The 20,889-nt window shown below is 50.9% G+C and overlaps 1 protein-coding gene and 2 pseudogenes across 2 annotated transcripts in view; 1 reads left to right on the forward strand and 2 right to left on the reverse strand.

Annotated features, from left to right (window-relative positions):
* The window catches only part of LOC149325144 (glutamate receptor ionotropic, kainate 2-like), a 144,439-nt gene that overhangs the window by 15,655 nt on the left and 107,895 nt on the right, over window positions 1-20,889 (forward strand). Inside the window, exon 2 of one of the 2 annotated variants that reach the window (XM_089563136.1) lies at window positions 13,977-14,138. The exons of the other annotated variant lie outside the window; for it this stretch is intronic. Within the exon in view, the coding sequence (XP_089419262.1) occupies window positions 13,977-14,138 (162 nt within the window). The remainder of the gene's footprint in view (window positions 1-13,976; window positions 14,139-20,889) is intronic. 2 annotated transcript variants of the gene reach the window in all.
* LOC149325145 (uncharacterized) lies at window positions 1,001-12,666 on the reverse strand (annotated as a pseudogene).
* LOC149325146 (uncharacterized) lies at window positions 17,969-20,790 on the reverse strand (annotated as a pseudogene).

Here is a 20,889-nt window from a genome sequence, read left to right on the forward strand (position 1 = left end):
ATGTGGTTGTGAATGATGAATCAAGTGCTGCCAGCGAATGACGCGTCCATTGGCTGTCTGCGTGTGTTACTGATGTGTGGTTAACATGTTAAGCTTCGCCTGTAAGAGTGGAACGCGACAGCGTCTTGCAACGCTGCCAGGGAGTCCACAGAACGCCATCGCCAATTCGGCTGTACGCCTTGCTGGACGGTAAATTTATTTTTTGAGGAAAGGAAATGTATCTCTCTCGCATATCTGGGTGGACACCTGCACCTCGCCGTAAGGGGAAGGGGGAAGACGGGAGTGAACGAAGACGCCGTATTAGCTAGACGCGCCTTTGTTCATTCCAAACCATTCAGCTGGCATTACGGAGTGGCTAGCGTGCTCATATCGCACTCCGGAGACCCTGGTTCGATTCCCCAACTCGACCAATTTCGTTCTCGGTTTTATAGATTTATGCGGTCTAACTAGAAAGGTTAATTAGGCTATTTCATATTTACATTATTGCACTTCTATCCATCGTGTTCTGTCATTAACCTGTCAATTGTTGGAACTGTCTAGGATGTTCGACACAACGTATATGAAACGAGCAACGTCTTACTGAGTGGGGAAGTGCGTGGTGGTGGTGGGAACGCGGCTTCGTACTTATCTGTTTTTTTTTTCAGCAGCGTCTCCTTCCGCGGACGCTGTTGTCGCTGCGGCGCGCGTCTTTCTTTTCTTTTCTTCTGACCTCTTCATTCTCCTCTATATTAATTACGCTAATTGATTAATTAAGCAATTAACTAAACTCAGTCCAACTTAGTTGCAGCATCACTATACGATCCCTTTGATTGGTTGCATGGTTACTAGCCAAAGTACAATTGGCCCCATCTGAAATTCGCGCACTGTGACGCCACGAGCATTTCGACCAATTGAAAAGCATGACATTGGGGGCGGAGCTGGTTACGAGGCCGACGCCGACGCCGACGCCGACGACGACGCGAAACCCAGGAACGGACGCCAAAGAGCTGCGCTCTAAAACATCTGCCGTCTGCTCCTTGTGCGCCGACACACGTCCCACACTCTCGCATCTCAGAGGGAGGGGGGGGGGGATGCAGACCTCAACCCTTAAAGACGCCCAGCGGTGGGAGTTACAGCTGTCCGGCGGTACCCTAGCGGGACAAGAAAGCGCTCGCCCAGCAAGTTCGTCGAGCATCCATGGTCATTGGATTGGATTGGAGCAAACTTTATTTGTGCCTGCAGTTGGGCGCTCGCGCGCCCCGACGAGGGCTTACGTCGTCTACGAGGCTGCCGTTACTCGGCGCGGGTCTCCGCTCGCCGTTGCCGGCTCGCTGGGTCCCTGCCTTTCGAGCGCCCCGAGGACCTGCTGGACGGCCCATAGCTGTTGGTCATGGTCGTTGCTCTTCGCGGCTGCCTCCAGCCGCGGCGGGATTGTTCCTGATCTTGCTTCCTTTGGATTTCTGATGCAGTCCCACAAGATGTGCGTGTGATCTGCCGGCTCCCTCCGGCAGACTCTACACGTATCGGTCTGGTAGGTCTCGGGGTACATGCGATGCATCAGTCCCGGGCTCGGTAGCGATCCGGTCTGGAGCTGTCTCAGTAGTACCGCCTCCGCTCGACTCAGCCTCGGGTGCGGGGGTGGGAGAGTCCTGCGAGCCAGGCGGAAGGCCTTCGTGATTTCGCTGTAGTCGGTCATGCAGTCCTTGGCTCCGAACCACGTCGGACGGTGTGTTGTCGGGGCGCGGTTGGTTAGCGCTCGCGCCGCTGCGTGTGCCGTCTCTTTGTGGTTCGCACTGCGTTCCGACGCGTCGCCCGCGTGCGCCGGAAACCACTTGATCCTTACTCTTCTGTCTTGCAGTTTAGTCGCTCGTAGTACGCGCTCGGCCGCCCTGCAGACTTGGCCTTTGGCGAAGTTTCGCACCGCCTGTCTCGAGTCACTCAGCACCGTGTAGCAGTCTGCGTCGGCGATGGCCAGGGCGATGGCCACCTCCTCCGCTTGTTCCGCTCCGGCGCTTCTCACGCTCGCTGCCGTCCTCGTGGCGCCGGTCGACGCCTCTATGACGACCGCTGCGAAAGCGTTCCGTTGGTATTCGGCCGCGTCCACGTACCGCGCGTGCTCGTCGTTGGCGTGCAGGTTGATGAGAGCCTTGGCCCTCGCCGCTCTTCTTCCCTTGTTATACTCGGGGTTCATGTTCTTGGGTATGGGGTCGATTCTGGTCTGGCGTCGGACCTCTTCGGGGACGGAGAGCTTCGACTCCGCCTCGTTCGAGTGTCCTATTCCCAGGTCGTCCAGTATCTTCCTCCCGGCTTCGGTCGTGGACAGCCGCTCCAGTTGAGAGGTTCGTTGCGCTTCGGCTATTTCTTCGAGCGTGTTGTGCATCCCGAGTTGTAAGAGGCGGGTCGTGCTCGTGGACTCGAACGGGCCCAGCGCCGCCTTGTACGCTCTCCTGATGATTACATTAATTTTGTTGCGTTCGTGTTGCAGCCATCTGTGGTAGGCTGCAACGTACGCGACGTGGCTGATGATGAAGGATTGGACGAGCCTGATTAGGCTCTCCTCTCTCATGCCAGCCTTCCGGGAAGTGACTCTTTTCAGGAGTCGCATAGCGTTGGCCGCTTTTGCCGTGAGACGGGCGATGGTTTCGCCATTTCTTCCATGCTTTTCGATGACCATGCCTAGGATCCTGATTTTGCTGACCTCGGGGATCACGTTGCCGGATTTGGTTACGATTCTGATTTTTTCGCATTCGCGTTGTCTGGTCTTGCATCTGCCATTGTTGGTAGGTGGGAGTATGAGGAGCTCCGATTTGCTCGGCGAACATCTCAAGCCGGTGCCTTCCAGGTGGTCTTCTATCGCGTCGATGGCGGCTTGCAGAGCGCCCTCGATGTGGGCGTCGCTGCCGCCGGTCACCCACAGTGTGATATCGTCCGCGTAGATGGTGTGCCTGACGTCTTCGATGTCCGCGAGCTTCTCAGCCACTCCGATCATTACCAGGTTGAACAGCATCGGCGAAATGACCGATCCCTGCGGTGTGCCGGTGCTCCCGAGCTTCTTCTCTTGCGTTTGCAGGTCGCCTGCTCGTAGCTCGGCGGTCCTGTCCGTGAGGAAGTCCTTGATGTAGTTGTAGGATCTTTCGCCCATGTTGAGCTTAGAGACTTGGGACAGAATCGCCGAGTGTTTCACATTATCAAAGGCGCTCTTTAGGTCGAGACCCAGGATTGCCTTGTTGTCGCGGGCGCTGCCGCCATTGTCTATGATTTGGTATTTGAGCTGCAGCATCGCGTCCTGCGTGCTGAGGTGCTGTCTGAAGCCGATCACTGTGGCCGGATACAGCCCTTCTCGATCCAGGTAGTCTTGCCACCTGTTGAGCAGGACGTGCTCCATCACCTTGCCCACGCAGGACGTGAGCGAGATGGGCCGAAGGTTGTCCGTGTCCGGTGGCTTCCCCGGCTTGGGTATTAGGATAGTCTTGGCTGTCTTCCACTGCTTTGGTAGCGCGCCCGCTCTCCAGCACTTGTTGAAGTATTTTGCGAGGTTCTCAATCGAGCCGTCGTCGAGGTTCTTGAGCGCCTTGTTCGTGACGAGGTCCGGGCCAGCTGCCGACCGGCTGTTGAGGGCGTGCAGGGCCGCGCGGACCTCCTCGACGTCGATGTCACGATCGAGCTTCGCGTCGGGTAGGCCGCCGTACGGCGCGTGTTGTTCGGTGGGTGTAGTGGACAGGCATTTGTCATTGATGCGCCTGGTGACTTCATCGGCGCCGTGTACCGAGACCGCCCGATGTATGAGCTTGGCGAGTCTGTCCCTTTGGTGCTACTTGGTCTTGGTTTCGTCAAGCAGGTGCCGCAGCAGGTTCCACGTCTTCCCGCTATGCATCTGCCCGTCTGCCGCGTTGCAGATCTCGATCCACTGTTGCGTGCATAGAGCGCGGCAGTGCTCCTCGATCGCTCGGTTGACCTCCGCCACCTTCTTTCTGAGTGTGCGGTTGAGCCGTTGGTTCTTCCAGCGACTGAGTATTGACTGCTTGGCTTCGATGAGATGCGCTAGCCGGCTGTCTACTTTATCAATCGCAGCGTCCGTTTCAATTTCTTTGGTCGCGTCGCGTATGCTCTTGGTGATTTCGGCCGTCCACGTCTCTATGTCTTCGATCCCGTCGTCAGCGTCTGTCTTCTGGCTTCTGGCGTCTCGGAAGGCATCCCAGTCTACCCATCTGTGTGTTTTGATGCTGGTGTCGTTGTGTTCCGGTATGCTGATTTCCACGATGGTGTGGTCGCTGCCGAGGTCGGTTCCCGTGTTTCGCCAGGTGATCGCGGCCCGGACGTCGTTCTTGACGAACGTGAGGTCCGGAGTGGTGTCCCGGGACACAGAGTTACCGATTCTCGTCGTATGCGCCGGGTCCGTGATGAGGGTGAAGTCGAGTTCCATGGCGTCTTGGTACAGGTCGCGGCCCTTTGCTGTGTACTTGTAGTAGCCCCAGGCTGGGTTCATCGCGTTGAAGTCGCCGCAGACGATTAGCGTGTTGCGGCCTGCCGCGGTGCTGGCTCTCTGTAGTATTGTTTTGAATCTCTGTTTTCTCTGCGATGGGTTGCTGTGTGGAGTCCTAGAATGAGGAAGCCACCCATTCGACCACGCGAACGAGATCAATAATCTCGTTGTTCCTAACAACTGTTTCTCCTCCTCCTCCTCCTCCACTAAGGAGTGAGACAGTTACTGCGACGTTTCCTTTTTTCACTAACCACTAGTTTTTTTGTGTGTGCTGGGCTTGAACTCCAGCTTCAGTCGAGCCAACTTTTAACGAACCTGATGGTCACGCAAATCGCGTTCGCTGTATCGGATGTTCGTAGTAAGTGGACTTCCCGTAGCACAGCCAAAATAACTAAGACGACGAAAAGTGGCGTTCATTTCGTAAAAGCTGATACGTGCGCATCCACTTCTTAAAAGCAGAACTAACTGCGGCGCTTTCTAGGCTCTCCAGGGCGGTCGAGTTCTCCTCGCTGAAACCCTTGCTGCCAAAGATCTATTTTAAGGGAAGGGATATAACTAATCGTGGTTCAAGCATCCATGCCCGCTGGTGGCAGGTCGGCCACATTAATCAGATTCCTAGTGGTTGGGGAGCGCTCATGCTTTGCGTGCAACAGCACCGTACGAGGACGTCTCGGCGGAGTTGTCTCGGCACCAAAGTAGTCATCTGAATCAACATGTGGCCAGTTATACACAAACTACGTGGTGCCAAAAATCTGCATGCGTCTCACCAAGTCTGTTTTCGACAGCGTCATCTATCATTCCTGGACCCATACAGCAACGAAAGCAGCGCAGCTCACGCGCGCACAGAATGTATCAGCTGCACTGTCTAGTATCTGGCTGCTCATGGTTACGAAACACCGCAGTGGCACAAGGCCAAAAAGAGAGCGGAAGGGAAGAGGACAAAGGGACAGACCACAACGTTCTCTACTTGGCCTTTCGCCATCGCGCTGTTTCCTAACCATGATGGAAAACCGACTCTCCCATCACATCATGCTTCCATTCTATCTGGCGCTGTTTTGTATATGGTAGCGACACGCAAGGCGGAGCCGACTGGGCAACCGGCGCGTACCACACTGTGTCCAGCAGAGCATTCAGACTTCCCATATCGCTGCCATTGCTTCTTTATTCATGGCAATGTGCAGTGATATCTACTTCTTGTTCGGATGCGTTGACCAGCTGGTGCACATGCAGACAAGCAGCGACCTTGTAGGCGATCGGAGAATGCTTGACCGATGGTTCCCGACAGTTTCAATGACTTCTTTTTATATTTTTTGCCGGGACGGTGTCGCGAGGGATCAGACACGCTCCTTGGTCCCCGCGCTTTCTGGAAGCGCCAGTCTTCCAACTTCTGCGCCGAGTTTAGGACGCGTCCTCGTTCGCTATAACCGAGTTGCCATATCACAGATGTTCCTTGCATCTGAGACAAATCCCCTTTGGCCTAATGCATATTTCGACTGTAACACCGCAAACATTCTTAATAAGCGAGCGTTCGTTATACTTGCGGCCGTTATAAGGGGGCTCGACTCTAACTTCCACTTCTGAGCATGATTCTTTGGTTACGTGCATAGGCTCCAGATAGGCTGGAAAGAATACGTCTACCTTTTTGGGAGTCGCCGCCGCGGTGGCTCAGTGGTTATGGCGCTAGGCTTCTGACCCACCCGAAAGACGCGGGTTCGATCCCGGCCACAGCGATCGATTTTCGATCCATGGAGGCTAAATTCTAGAGGCCCGTGTACTGTGCGATGTCAATGCAAGTTAAAACAGACGGTCGAAATTTCAGGAGCCCTTCACTACGGCATCTCTCATAGCCTGAGTCACTTTGGGACGTTAAATCCCCATAAAACATACCCTTCAGCTTTTCGGCTTTTGACGAAGGAAAATGGACAGAAAAGTGTGCACTACGGTAGCTGCCGCGCGTTGACTGCGTTGCTTTGGACTTCCGTTAATGGCACGCATAGACACACTGAGCTGCTCTGTAGAGGCTGTGGCGAATAGGCTAGTATTAAAAATCGCTGATCGGGAGCATCTCATTGTTTTATGAATTTTCATTGTTTTTGGGCTTCTCTAACTAAAGCCTCCTTTCGATAATAAAGGCGCAACTCCATGGGCTCATCCGAGGCGCACGTGCGCAGCGCCTACGCGTACCAGCGTACGCTGGAGCCGGTCTGCGCATGCGCCAGGCGCAGACGCGAGCGTGCTGCGCCTGGCGCTGGCGCTTGGCAAATATCTGTCCATGTCAGATATTCGCGCCCCGCTCGCGCCGGCGCCGGAAGTGGCTCGCTGGTTTGCGGTCGGTGTAACCAATCAGAGAACGCAGTTCTCCCGGCAGAGCAGACTACTAGAGCTAGATGGAGCAGCTTCTCCAATTAGACGGTGCCCACGTGAAATAGAAATTCCGTGCTGCGTGACGCGCCTGCTTTTATAAATGCGAAAGCATTGGCTCATCGACACGAAAACCCGGCCTCGCCCAAAGAGTGGCAGCGATGCAAAACTCGCGACTGGTTTTTATTTATTTATTTTATTTATAGATACTGCGATCTTGTACAGATCATAGCAGGGTGGGACAAAACAAAATACAAGCATATAAACACACACAAATTCACAACATTTACAGGCACTTTTCAAACAGAAGTAAAGAATTTTGACAGTCTCGCTATTAAGTTTGTTCCAATCAGTAATTGTCCTCGGAAAAAAAAGAATATTTAAAGCAGTTATTTCGCGCGTTCAAAGGGGTGATTGTTAGTGCATGCCTTTGTCTCGTGTTATAACCTGAGGAGTAAGAAAAATAATTAGAGGTATCAACTTTATAATGTCCTTTTATAAGCTGGAAAAAAAACTTTAATCGACAAACACGATTGCGCTCAGTGACGGGGGGTAACCCACTTCGCCTCACGAGCTCACTTACAGATGCACGGCCATATGAGTTAAAAACAAATCTAGCTACTTTATGCTGTATTCGCTCTAATTTCTGAATGTTTGTTAGCGTGAAAGGGTCCCAAATGATTATGGCATATTCTAGTAACGGACGGATGAGGGAATTGTACGCCAATAGACGAACACTAGATGGGGATGACTTTAGGGAGCGCCTCAAGAAAAATAGTTTCCGCATTGAGTTTGCTACTACAGCGTCTATGTGTTTTGACCACGAAAGGTTGTTAGTAATCCATAGGCCCAAATATTTATACTCTGTCACTTCTAATAATGATATGCTGTTAGTACCGTACACAAAATGAAGAGGCATTTTCTTGTTTGTAATTTTCATGAACACGGTTTTTTCAAAATTAATGCACATCTGCCATTTGTTGCACCACGCAACCACCTTCGCTAGGTCATTATTTAGACGCACCTGGTCGTCAACTGAAGACACCATTTGATAATGGACACAGTCATCCGCGTACAGCCTCACGCGAACTGAAAGATCTGCCACAATGTCATTAATAAACAACAGAAATAAGAGTGGTCCCAAAACAGATCCCTGGGGGACGCCAGACATAACCCGGACACTGCTAGAAGAAATATTGTTCAGAGTGACGAACTGACATCTGTTCGAGAGATAAGCTTTAATCCATGCAAGTATCCTGTCGTTTTTAATGTAATAACTTAATTTATGAATTAGTTTGTTATGTGACACCTTATCGAATGCTTTACGGAAATCCATGAATATTGCGTCTGTTTGTTTTCCCTGGTTAATCGACTGAGCAAAGTCATGCACAGTTTCAACTAACTGTGTACTTGTGGAAAACCCACGCCTGAAGCCATGCTGAAAATCGGTAAGTACTTTGTGCTGTTCCAAGAAACCTAATATATGTTTATGAATTATATGTTCTAAAATTTTACATGACGTGGAAGTTAGAGATATGGGTCGGTAATTCTCGATGTGTGCTTTTTTCCGGTTTTGTGCAGAGGTTTAATCGCGGCTGTCCTCCAGTCATCCGGTAAAGATCCGTCATGTAAAGATCTGTTGAATATTACTGTCAAGTACTTTGCGCACCACTCCGCATAGCGCTTCAAAAAAGTGTTTGGTATGTTATCGGAACCTGCTGATTTTTTGACATCAAGGTTCAAAAGCAAATTACAAACACCAGTCTCTGAAATTACAACATCAGATATGGCAGGGAGTGCTGCAGAAAAGTTGGGCAGGCATCCATTATCCTCTGTGAATACTGACTGAAAAAATTTGTTGAACGCAGAACAAACAACAGCCTCATCACGCACACATTTGCCGTCTACTATGAATTCGTTCGTGGAAGAAGATTTGGGCGTGATTTGGCGCCAGAATCTCTCGGGAGACGTTTTAATGAACGAGGGCAGGAGCGTTCCGTAATACATTTCTTTGTCGCAAATTATTTTCTGCTTAAGTTCCTCTGAAATTGCTTCCACAATTGGTTTTAATGATGAATTCCTGCTTGATTTCTTTTTTAACCTTTTAAGCCTTCGCTGCAAGCGTAACGTCTCCCGAGAAATCCAAGGATTGCGGTACACAGACTTTTTTGCAATTTTGGGAACGAAACGGGCAATACAATGGGAGACGATCATTTTAAAAGTGAGCCATAGGTCATTCACACTATCAGTGCTATTCCTAAAATTCTCATAACATAAATCAAGCATGTCCAGAATAGATTCGTCTTCCGCACGCGAAAAATTGGGAAAAAATTGCACGCTAGTTTGACGATCTGGGTACACATTTGACAAGCTCAGCAGCACAGCTTTGTGATCGGATATTCCGTTTGTGACTTCACAGGCTACGAAATTGCGGATGGCACCACTGACAAAAAATAGATCTAGAATTGATCCCGCGGCTCCTTGCATTCTCGTAAAATTATTTACTACTTGCAGCAGGTCAAATGTGAACACAATGTCGAGCATTACAGTATCAGCATTATGGGCAGAGAATGATGAAAAGGTGTTCCAGTCAATATTAGGCAAGTTGAAATCACCAGCCAGTATTAGTCTATCGTCTCTTTTTACATGGCATTGTAAATATGCTCTTAAGTTTTCCAAGACCGCAACCGAAGAGTTGGGAGGCCTGTAAAAAACACCAAGAACAAAGCGAACCCTGTTGATGTATGTTTTGCAAAATATGGCTTCAATGCCTTGAGCATCAGGCATCCTGAAAAGTTGCAATGATGATTTCATTAAAATTGCCACTCCTCCACCTCTTCTGTCACGGTCACTACGAAAAACCTTATAATCTTTAGGTACAAATTCACTGTCAAATATTTCATTGCTTAGCCAGGTCTCGGTAAGCATGGCAACGTCCGCGTCATGTGAGAACAGCATGCCTTCGAGTTCTGCAGCTTTGTTTACGACGCTGCGACAGTTTATGTTAAGGATTTTGAAAGCCAGACTGTTCCCTTGTTGGTGTCACTTTTGGTTCCTCGGGATTTTATACCGAGTGTTTCTTGCATTATCCCATCCGAACATGTTACCGTCGATGTTAAGCTTGTCAAACACCAGCTTAACCTTGGCACCATTGCTCTTTTCCCGAGATGCGCTTTCCCATAACTTTTTTCTGACGTCACGAATTCTTTTTGAGAAGTCTTCACTAACCGAAAACTCTGTGCCTTTCAACTTCGGGCATGCCTTCATTATTGAAGCCTTTTCTCGGTAGTCACTCAATTTTATGATGACAGGGCGATTCTTTGTTGATTTCATACCTATTCTGTGGCACCTTTCTATACTGTTTATTGCCACTCCTAACTTCTCGTCAAAAATTTCCCTTGTTATTTTCTCCCTAAGCTCTGCTTCTGATTCAAACCATGTGACGTCATCAAAGGTTAGAAATTACGGAATGTCGACCAGTAATAGCCTGTACTAGTGTCTGCAACTTCACCTACTACAAAGGGCTATATTTGGAATAGAATTAGAATAGAGTTGAAAAAAGAACGGAAATAGAATTTATATAGTTGGAATAAAATTAGAATAAAATTGGAATGAATTGCAATTCCTTTGCATTACCGGCACGCAAGTTACTTAAGCCCTTAGATGACGAAATGACGTCTGCCCTTAGTTTCTTGGAAGCGCAGTGCCAGATGGTCACGAGAACCTTATCTCCATCCCACCCATGGCGAACTCATTTCGCTCTGTTTTTAACGCTATAGCGTGAAAAGCTTGGTTGTCCAGAAAATCCGCTGTCGGCGTTGTCGGCGTCGCCATTGTGAGCGAAAAATCGTGAGAATGGCTCTGGTGATGGTCCCCAGAGAGCAACCTGGGAGGCAGGTGGGCCACTCAGGTCACGTGACCCTGCGGCTTCATCACAGCCTGCGCAGCGGATAGTGAGCAAACTGCCCACCGTGACAGGTGGCAGTTAAATTAATGTTGGTCGCTCGCTCGGGAACCACAATCTTGGTCGCACAAGGCCCACCTCTGGGAGCCCCTGCCATGGCAGGGCAGTGGCGCAGCGCTCAACCGCTGCACCACTGCGCCAGGAGGGGTATGATGACTCCCAGGGATCTATGAATGTAAAGTAGGCAATGACCTTCTGCATATATGGACATTAGCCAATTAACGCTGTCACGTCGTACCTTCAAGATGGCGCATAAGTGTCCCCTCCATTTTTTCTCATTGTTTAAATACAGCATTCGAGCGCTGTACGGATGGTGACGCGAACTGTACACTCGTAGACTCTTACTGCAGGCGCCTAGAAATAGACTCATGAAGAAAAATAGCGCGAAGGAAAACGGGGCGACGCATTATTGTGAGGCTGGGTGAATGCCCAAATTCTCTCGAGGAGCAGTATGTACCTGTTTTGGAGTGTGGCTTTTCAAAACTCAGTAGGAATTGCAGCTAGTGGCTTTTTAGAACACCTCTTAATTTACCTGACGTCTACCTATGGCTTGTGGAATGATAAACCCCACCTCAACAAGGGGGGGGGGGGGGGGATATGTTTCAGCTCTTGTGTCGCCATGGTGGTAGGTGACCTCTTTCTAGCCAAGCTAGAGAAACCGTGATGGAAACAGTAGACAATATGCAAGTAGTTGAGGCTTTTATATACGTTGACGAATTCCTGACTTCTATTGAAATCGACCAGGATTCCCTTGAATCCAGGGCTTTTAATATATTCTTCATGTTCAAAGCTTTAACCCGCTTGTTCTTCGAGCTATCTTGTAACAACAAGCTCAAATTTCTGGACATCACTTTCATCCTTCACCTTGGTCATACCTGCAGGGTCCTTGAACAACGCAGGGTCCTTGAACGACTCCCTTACTTTCCAAATCAGCCCGTTCCAAGCTTTTTAAAAGAGCCCTCTAAAAAAAAACAAACGCAGGGCTTCCATACATGCACACCGCCTCTCACAAACTGAAACAAATTGAGACACTATGAGAGATACCAGTTGTTTTGTCAGCTCCTCAGAAGTTAGACAGGCTATGCACGTTAAACAGGCGTGACCATCACGTGCGTAATGAATGCAGAAAGAATCGTCAAATTCTTTTTTCTCGTCTCCATACAAGGCCTTGTTTACCAAGACTCGCTTTCGTGCGGGCCAAACCGGCCTATGGTGTAATGACCGCCTTGGAGAGCATAATGGTTTTGTAAAAGAATAAGGACGAACAAGGCGGACAACTTGTAATACATTGCAACCCACGTAAACATTGTAGGCCACTTTTCTATCAGTGTTTTTTAGTGGCAGAGTGGAAGGATAGGCGCACGCGACAGTTACTTTTGAAGCGGAAAGGATAGCCAGACTAAGCAGAAACTGCTTTGCATGTGCACGCCATTTTTCAGTCTTTCAAAAAAAAAAAAGAAAATGACAGTGGCTTAGTTCTGCTATGCCAGGATATACGTAGCGTGAGGTATTGGTGTATCTTGGATAGGCTTGTTGTTATTAGCTTGGTTTCATGTCCTGTTAAACCTTGAAAATCCGGTACGTGTAAGTATGACTGAATTAAAGACGAGAAAATGTGCAGTATCAATTGTCATTGTCAGTGAAAGTGGCAGGTTGGTGCCATTTTTCATACGCTCAACGGCTAACTGCCACGCGGCAGCCTCGGGGTCCGATGAATTGAGTTTTTCAAATCTCGTGCGCCGCTAAGCAGTGGCCCGACTCTATTTTTACTCATGGAACACGGCGCAGTAGCTGTGTATCCCTCCACATTTATACACGCGGCACTATCTCCTCGCGCATGCGCACCAGCCCGCTGCGGCGAGTGGCGAGGTGTCCACATCTCGGTGGACACCTGAACCAGAGGGAAGGCGCATAACTGCCCCTTGGAACAGTGGACACATCAACCATGCTGTAAGCTAAGTGGCGGTAGGGACAGTTGTGCCAGAAACGCGGCGCTGAAGCCATAGGCCGTCGGCGTTCGTTGTGTTCATTGGCGCTGACAACGTTTTACACTCCGGTCGTTTTAAAGAAAGGAAGTACGCATAATGGCTCCCTGGGTCAGTGGACGCCGAGCGCGCGCGGCGAGGCACGTCAGCTTTCCGTAGTGACGTCACTTGCTCCTCGCGCATGTGCAGTATTATGGTCGACAGAGGGAGCACGCGAAATGGCGAGACTGTCGCCAATGTAGCTCACGCTACAAAAAAAGAACTTGCTTATCGTCGCTCCCTCTGATTATGTGCACGTCTTTCGATTTCGCGGCAATGCAGCATGCATAAGTAGTTGCGCCTTTTCCGCGAATACACTTGTTGGAAGGTACCGCTGTGTGTCCATCTCTTTCACAGTCCCTTGTCCTTTGATGCGCTGCCACTCAGAAGTACGAAACAAGTGAAGTTTCGAAGTTACTGGAGTTTTTTTTTTATTTGAGACATTTTGAAGTGTCTTTGTGGACAACCTGGATATTCCGGTCGATGTTCCAGGTGCCCACAAACTTTTTCGGACGACTGAAATCGCAACACACCTAAATTTCGACGCTCATTTCCACGGTCGTAGCCAGACACTGAATGGTGTGTTGGGCAGATCGCCTCAGTCGTGTTAAAAGCACGCACTTGAGCTTGGGTCTTCTGCGCTTAATCTGCCCAGAAATTAAGCTTTGTTGTTATATTTGCGTTCCGAAAACTTTCGTGGGCAACTGTACAATGTCGGAGATTTTCAACCGCATTGTCCGATCGCTTTGAACGTAAACGACACGCTTGCAAAATGATTTGCCGGGCTAGTTGGTTCATTTCTGAATTAGAGTTAACTGCGCGAAAGGGTTACGCTTCTAAGGACTGTACTTCTAAGGACTGCGCTTCTAAGTGTCGTGAATATGTCTCCCTGGTGTCCTAACCCTTTCGCGCAGTTAACTCTTTAATTCAGACGCCCTTGGACTCGTTACCCTCGAGCGTTCTCGGAAACGTTTCCCACAGCCAAAGCCGAGGGATGACAGCACCCTCGCAGGGGATGTGAACCTAGCTCGACGTTGCAGTTTCATCCGTCATGGCTTCCGAGATCACCAACACATGTGGTGATCAAATCTCGGAGGCCATGCAGCACGTAATCTCGGAGGCCATGCTTCCGTGCACTAAGTGCGGTCTGGTTTGCGTCTCCCAGGGGCGCTGCTATCGGGCGATGACGAGGCGCTGGCCGAGAGCGCACTGCGGTATGCCGTGGACCGCGTCAACACGGACCCGGTGCTGCTGCCCGAAGCCAAGCTGTCGCTGCAGGTGGAGCGCCTCGACGAGAACGGAGGCACGCTGCAGGCCTACCGAAAGGGTGAGCCAGCCACGTGACACTCACTGTCAGTAGGGCCATTTTTTTTCCTACACTGGCTACACTAGTGTAGCCAATGTATCATGATTTTATGATATATTTGTTACACCAGTGTAGCCAGTGTAGGTAAAAAAAAATGTCCCTAGTATAAATGCTCTGCCGCATTTGCCAGTTCTGTTTGCACTCGAATGCTACTTGCACTGAGCTTTCCTCAGTTCGGACAACCCGCTATGTCCGAATGCGATCGTGTGATGTATGTATTCTTTCAGGAGATTGACTTGTCGTCTTGGAGACTTCGTTCACGATGCTTATGTCCTCACATTCTGTTCACCTTACTGATGCAACGTGTCGTTAAGTACAATTTTGTGCCGCCGCGGTGACTGAGTGGATATGGCACTCGGCTACTGACCCGAAATACACGGGCTCCATCCAGGTGGCGGTGGTCGAATTTCAATGGAGGCCAAATTCCAGAGGCGCGTGTACTGTGAGATGTCAATGCACGGTAAACAACATCATGCGGTCGACATTTTCGGAGTCCTCCACTACGGCGTTTCTCATAGTTTGAATCGCTTTGGGACGTTAAACCCACATAAATCATCAACTGCAATTTTTCAGGGTCGTACCACCAATTTCAGCGTTCTGTCTCTCATTACGGTTTGAAATAACCCTCCCAGGCTGCTCACTGGGGACTACCTGCCAGGGCAATGCCCGTGATTTTTCCCTCACAACGCGGACATCGGATTTTCGATTTTCCGGAGAACGGGGTCTGTAACGCTATCGTAATAACACTGCATTTATGGTGATGAAATTGAAAACATTTCGGTTTGGTTTGGTTTATGGGGTTTAACGTCCCAAAGCGACTGAGGCTGTGAGAGACGCCGTAGTGGAGGGCTCCGGAAATTTCGACCACCTGGGGTTCTTTAACGTGCACTGACATCGCACAGTACACGGGCCTCTAGAATTTCGGATTTGAATTAGGACTTGTACATCACGTAAGCAGCGCAAACAGCGGAGTGAGTGCTCGGCATATAAAAGCAGCCAACTTAAATGCATCAGCATATCGAAAAAGTGTGCAGCACGTAGTTTGTGTGACTGGAGCACCTGTACTACGCTGCCAGACTTGCGCGCTTAGCTTCCACTAACGGGATCTGACGCGCGATTCTCGTGGCATTGACGTCGTTAGTAAATTGTCAACTTTGTTTTACTTTCTGATGGTCTCGGGCATGAGCGAAGAAGTTCTCCTGCGCAGTTTTGCTTATTTGCGCATGCTCGCATGAAAATACTATTACACGATATATTCATTTTCCTACCCATTCAAGCATACCTACATATTGCCTGCGGCTGGTTTGTATGGTGAATGTGGCTGCAAATTCGGAATAAGGGAGACCTGTGTGTTTATAACGTGTAGTTATGTTCCGCGTCCCATTTTAGATGATTTTCCGTCTGAGATTGTTTGAACCAGCGAAAAAACTGGAACCATTGAGATTACTTCCGAACTATCCCTCGGCAAGGGAAATACACGTGTAACGAATGCTGCTGTGTTTTCGGCCTTCGTATCCTTTGTAATTACGCGCACTAAGATGTGCTACACGCAGTGCACATTTTTTATTGTTTTATTCTGCAGTAAACTGCGGTATTTAAAAGTGACCTGTAATTTTCATGTACCTTAGGTCCCCTTTTCGCTAAAGCGCGGCTATCATGATTTCGGTCTCGCGCTTTGCGAGATGGGGCACAGTTGACCTGGAAGACGACGATCTAGCACTAGCACTATAGAGGTTATCGACCGACATTACCACTATGTCGAGGACAACAGCCGCTTCCTTCTGCCTGGCTCCAGGTCTTCAAGAACGTCTCCATCAAAACGATATCACATTATGTGCGGCGAAGCATCTAGTTTGAGGCACTGACGTTTCGAGGATGTGGATACACAATAGAGAAATCCAGGGTTCGACGGAAACCCGTCTGGTCGGGAAAATTCATGGCGGGAAATAAGAAGCCCCGACCAATCGTTAAACACAAACAAAAATACGTTTCGGCTCCGTTACGGGTGAACAAGGCTCCCGTAGCGGAGCCGATACGTCTCTTTGTTTGTGTCTAACGATTGGTCGGGGCTTCTTATTTCCCGCCAAGAACAAAGGAATATCTATATCTTAATCGCTGTCGATTAAATTACCGCGATTAAAATTCGGACCGGAAGGTTTGCCGCGAAGCCTATATGCGCCACACGGATCCATTCTTCAGAGCGTAACATCGTTTGGGAAGGCATGACAAGGCGAATCCCTTCGCCCGCCGCACTACTGTTACAACCGTTAGCGGAATAGTACTTTGGCACCCTTCGCTGGTCTGGCAGCCGCGTGAATCGAATTCGAGCTGAACGGACTCCGGACACAAGCGGCAGCACTCGCAGCGCGTCCCTGCTGCTGCCACTGAAGCGGCTGGGCCGGACGGGCGCGAAGGCAGGGAGAATCATGACGCCACTGCTTCCGAGGAGCGGTAGTTTAGGGCGCCGCCGACCGGTGCACCAGGTAAAGGAAAAAAATGAGAGGAAAAAATGCTTTCCGCTGGCTTCGTGCAGAAAACGATGCGGTTTCAGTCGACTTAGGAACTCCAGCTTTCATTCCAGTATGAAAATAGACCACCTATAATTTAATGCAGTATCCCTCTAAAGGCCGAATCCATTGGCGCTTTTCGGCGCGCGTCCTGCGCGCTTGGGGGCCCACGTGTCGGACAGAACAGGTCTGCGCATGCGCGACGCGTCAGCCGCCGCCCAGCGCGTCCACGACGCTCGTATCCGAATGTGACAGATATCAGCGCCTGCGCACGGGCGCTGGCGCGCGCGTCGGAAGCGGGGTCCGGTTTTCAACAATCGGAGGACCGCGGGGCTTTCGGAGACTCTTTTCTTCATGGCTGAAAGCTCTTTCAGGTTCCACAAATTTTCTCGGAATCCTTGCAGCTGCCCAACCATCTTTTGTTCACGGCTTGACATTTTTTCAGCCGGCTCGCGAGGGGGAGTGAGCCAGCACCAGGAGCATGGAGATGCATGCCCCTTTTCGACGCTCGTCGCGGCGCGTGCTGGGCGCGCAGGCGCTCCGCGCGCACGCTGGGGACGTGGTCATGGAAGGTAATAGCAGCGCAAAAAAACGGGGACACAAGAGAGACACAACCAACAGGACAGGCGCTGATCAGCACAGGATCAGCGCCAGTCCTGTTGGTTGTGTCTCTCTTGTGTACGCCGCCGCGATGGCTCAGCGGTTACGGTGCTCGGCTGCTGTCCCGAAAGACGCGGGTTCGATTCCGGCCGCGGCGGCTAGAATTTCTTTGGAGGAGAAATTCTAGAGGCCCGTGTACTGTGCGATGTCAGTGCACGTTAAAGAACCCCAGGTGGTCCAAATTTCCGGAGCCCTCCACTACGGCGTCTCTCATAGCCTTAGTCGCTTTGGGACGTTAAACCCCATAAACATAAACCTAACCTCTCTCTTGTGTCCCCGTTTTTTGCGCTGCTATTACCTTCCTTAAGATGAACCACCGACTAGCCCATACAAAACTTTTGGTGGTCATGGAGTTGGGGCTTCAGAGGTGCCGCCTGTTGCGCATGCGAAGGAGCAGCGCATAGCTAGCGTGCCGGGGCCGCCGCCGCTGCCGTGCGCTCTCCATCTCTTAAGAGCGTACGTTGTTGGACTAGTCGGTCAATCATGATGAATACAAGGGGGGTACTGCGCACAAAAAGACAAGGACAAGAAGATAACACAACAAGCGCAGCAAGCGCTTGTTGTGTTATCTTCTTGTCCTTGTCTTTTTGTGCGCAGTACCCCCCTTGTGTCGCCTATCTCCTCTCCGCTCCTCTCCGATGCGCAGTAGCGGCGCACCGCTAACGTGCCGGGGCCGCCGGCAAGTTCACGGGTGGGTGCACTTGCACCCCAGAGCTGCCGAAGGTACGGTGATACTAGCATACAGCCGAGGGCAAGGTGTCGGGCTGCGCGTCAGATGATTGGGACTCTGAAGAACGCGAAGGTGGCGGGGAACGGCGGCGTGTCCGGAAATTTAGCGACGAACGGCGCGGTAAGGGCGGCATCGAGCCTCCTGGCAAGAGCATCAAGTCAACATTCGATGCTAGCAAGGTGGGAGTCCGATGTTGTAGTTGGAGGCGGACTGGTCACAGAGCTGACGTTGGGGAGCCGTGAGTAGTCCGCAACACAGTCAGCGAGCTTGTCTAATGAAACATCACCCGCAGCGGCGAGGATGGGGACCATGTACTGGGGAAGACGCTGAAGGAACAACTCAGGCAGAAGGGGGCCGTGCGGAGCAGCGGAGTCTCCAAGAAGCTGGAGCATGCGACGGAGGAGCTGCGATGGGCGGCTGTCACCAAGCTCTGTAGCGCTGAGGCGCTGCTGAAGTTTGCTGCGCTCGGACGCTGACCTGTGGTCGATGATAGCCGCCTTCAACGTGTCGAAGGGTCGAGCCAATTCCGGCTAGCTGATGACGTCCACCAAGTCCGCAGCGACGTCAGGAGGCAGGGACAACACGAGGTGGAGTAACTTGGTCTCCTGGCTGGTGTTGGTTCACAGCTGGAAATGCGCCTCAACCAGTAGGAGCCATGCGCGGGGGCTATTGGGTCAAAATGGCGCCAGGCTGACTGGCTGGAACGCGGCCACCGAAGCACCGAGAGGCTGAGCGTTCTGGGACAGGTCGCCGCCGGTAGGAAGGGTGGAAGAGCCGGCGGAAACCATGAAGGAGGATGGGGTTGCATGTTCGAAACCGGGTCGCCAAATCTGTCGGAGCCAAGGAGAGGAAGAACCAGCTCTGACAGCGTTGAGGTTCGAACTGCCTTTTAATTGCTGCTGTTGTTGTTAGCCTTTGAAAAGATGGCTTTGCGCTGCTCGCGCTGCGGCGGTCTAGCCAACTTCCTCCTTCTTGTCCGGCGCCACGTTCCATGGCCTGCGAGCCGAGCGCGGCGCGAGGGGCGCTACAGGCGCATGTGTGGAAGAGAAAGAAAGCGCGCATGTTTTAGAGGTCGAATGCACAAAAGAAGAAGGTGAAAATGCACGTCGTCTCCCCCCGGCCCGACGACCGACCTTCGGAGGCGCTGTATGTGCTGGTGGCCGTGACGCTGAGCGTCGTGCTTGTGGCCGCCTGCATGGGCTCGGCGCTGTTCACGAGACCGGAGGACCTGCGTGCCGACACCGCCCTCTGGTTACTGCCCATGAGAAACCTCTCCGCATATGCGAGGGCTTCCGGCGAGTGGATCCTCGACCCGGACTCCGTCGACGACGAAGACGACCAGCAGCCGGGCTAAGGGGATGCAGCGGACGCCTGTGCGCGGTGCTGAGTGACTCTTTGTTTGCGCGTCATCGGGCCGTGCGCCCTTTGTGCCCTCAATGCACATTCCAACAGTGACTCGCGTTCGCGTTCTTTTGTACGTGTGTGCACGGTTGGGCTGCGGTCTCCTCAGTAATGCGAGGTTTGTCGCATTTATTTTTCACTATAAAAAGGAATGGGCTGTTCATTTGCCGTGAGTGTTCGAGTGACGTCAGCCTTGGACCAATAAGCGTTAGCAGTCATCTTGGTGCAGCTGGAGTGTTGGATAGGACGCTGCGGAACCCGAGTACGACATGAGGCAGAGCTGGCGAACGATGTAGGGGGCGTAGGAGGCGACGCAATCTGCAGCAGTGCCTGGACAGTGCTCTTGGGGAAGAGGACCACATTGACCGATAACAGTGTACTGGGGACTCGTTACAGCCGCCCGTCTGAACTGCCAGAGGAGCCGCGACGCTTTCTTTTTTGGGAGAACTGTTTCTGTTGCAGAGTAAATGACATCGCATTTAAAAGACCTGTTGAGTTCTGTGGATGGATTTACGTCCTAAATCGCTTCTGCAGTGTACACAACGGGAGAAGTATATTGTCTTTGCAGCTGCTGGTAGCGCTTTCCGTAGAAATCTCGTGCATTTAAGTCGTCGTGGCCAAGCTTTCTCAATGACAGCTGTTGCACAAACTGTCCATTGTCTCCATGGTTTCGTCTATAAGCCCTTCCTTCGTGACGTATTGAAATGAATCAATGTCATCGGAACAAGTAGAAAGATTTTCGGGTAAAAAGCTTCTTTTGCAGCCTATCAAGGATCGGAAAACCGTTGCAAGCAGTGACATCGACGTATCAGGAAACATACATGATGCACGAAAAAGATGAACCGAGCAAAAAAAAATAAAAGAGAGATAGGGCAAGAGGGAATGCAAGGATGTTAACCAGAACAGTGTTCTGGTTGCTTGCACTGTACTGTCACGTGCTGGTGACGGCATAATGTAACAATAGCGCATAAGGAACACGAGGGACGGAAAGGAAACGACGCAGACAAGCGCTAACTCGCAACTGGGGTTTATTGCCGACATACATACTGGTGAACAGCGCAAAAAAGGCGGGACAACAACAAGACCGAAACACCCAATTTATACACGTCACTTTAAAAACACAAAAACAAAAACACGCAGCCCGTCGTCTTCCTTGTGCGCTATTGTTACATCACGGCAGTCTGGCATTCGGGAATACAGCGAAAAGGGCTTCCTGAATAAACTGTTTATTGGGCTGATCTGCACCGACAAGTAATGAATGACACAGCACGGGCGGTAGCAACAAGCGTAGTCGGCGGTGCTCAACTTGGCAATTTCCTCACTGGCGTCCCAGAACCCTCCTCGCAGCGTCGCCTCTCCTCCTCCGCTCTTTTCTCCCTTCTCCTCTTTTTTTCTTTCACGGCTGTTGCGCTCT

The sequence above is a fragment of the Amblyomma mixtum genome, chromosome 10 (genome assembly GCF_055824585.1).
Source record: "Amblyomma mixtum isolate Tamu chromosome 10, ASM5582458v1, whole genome shotgun sequence".
Classification (NCBI taxonomy): Eukaryota; Metazoa; Arthropoda; class Arachnida; order Ixodida; family Ixodidae; genus Amblyomma; species Amblyomma mixtum.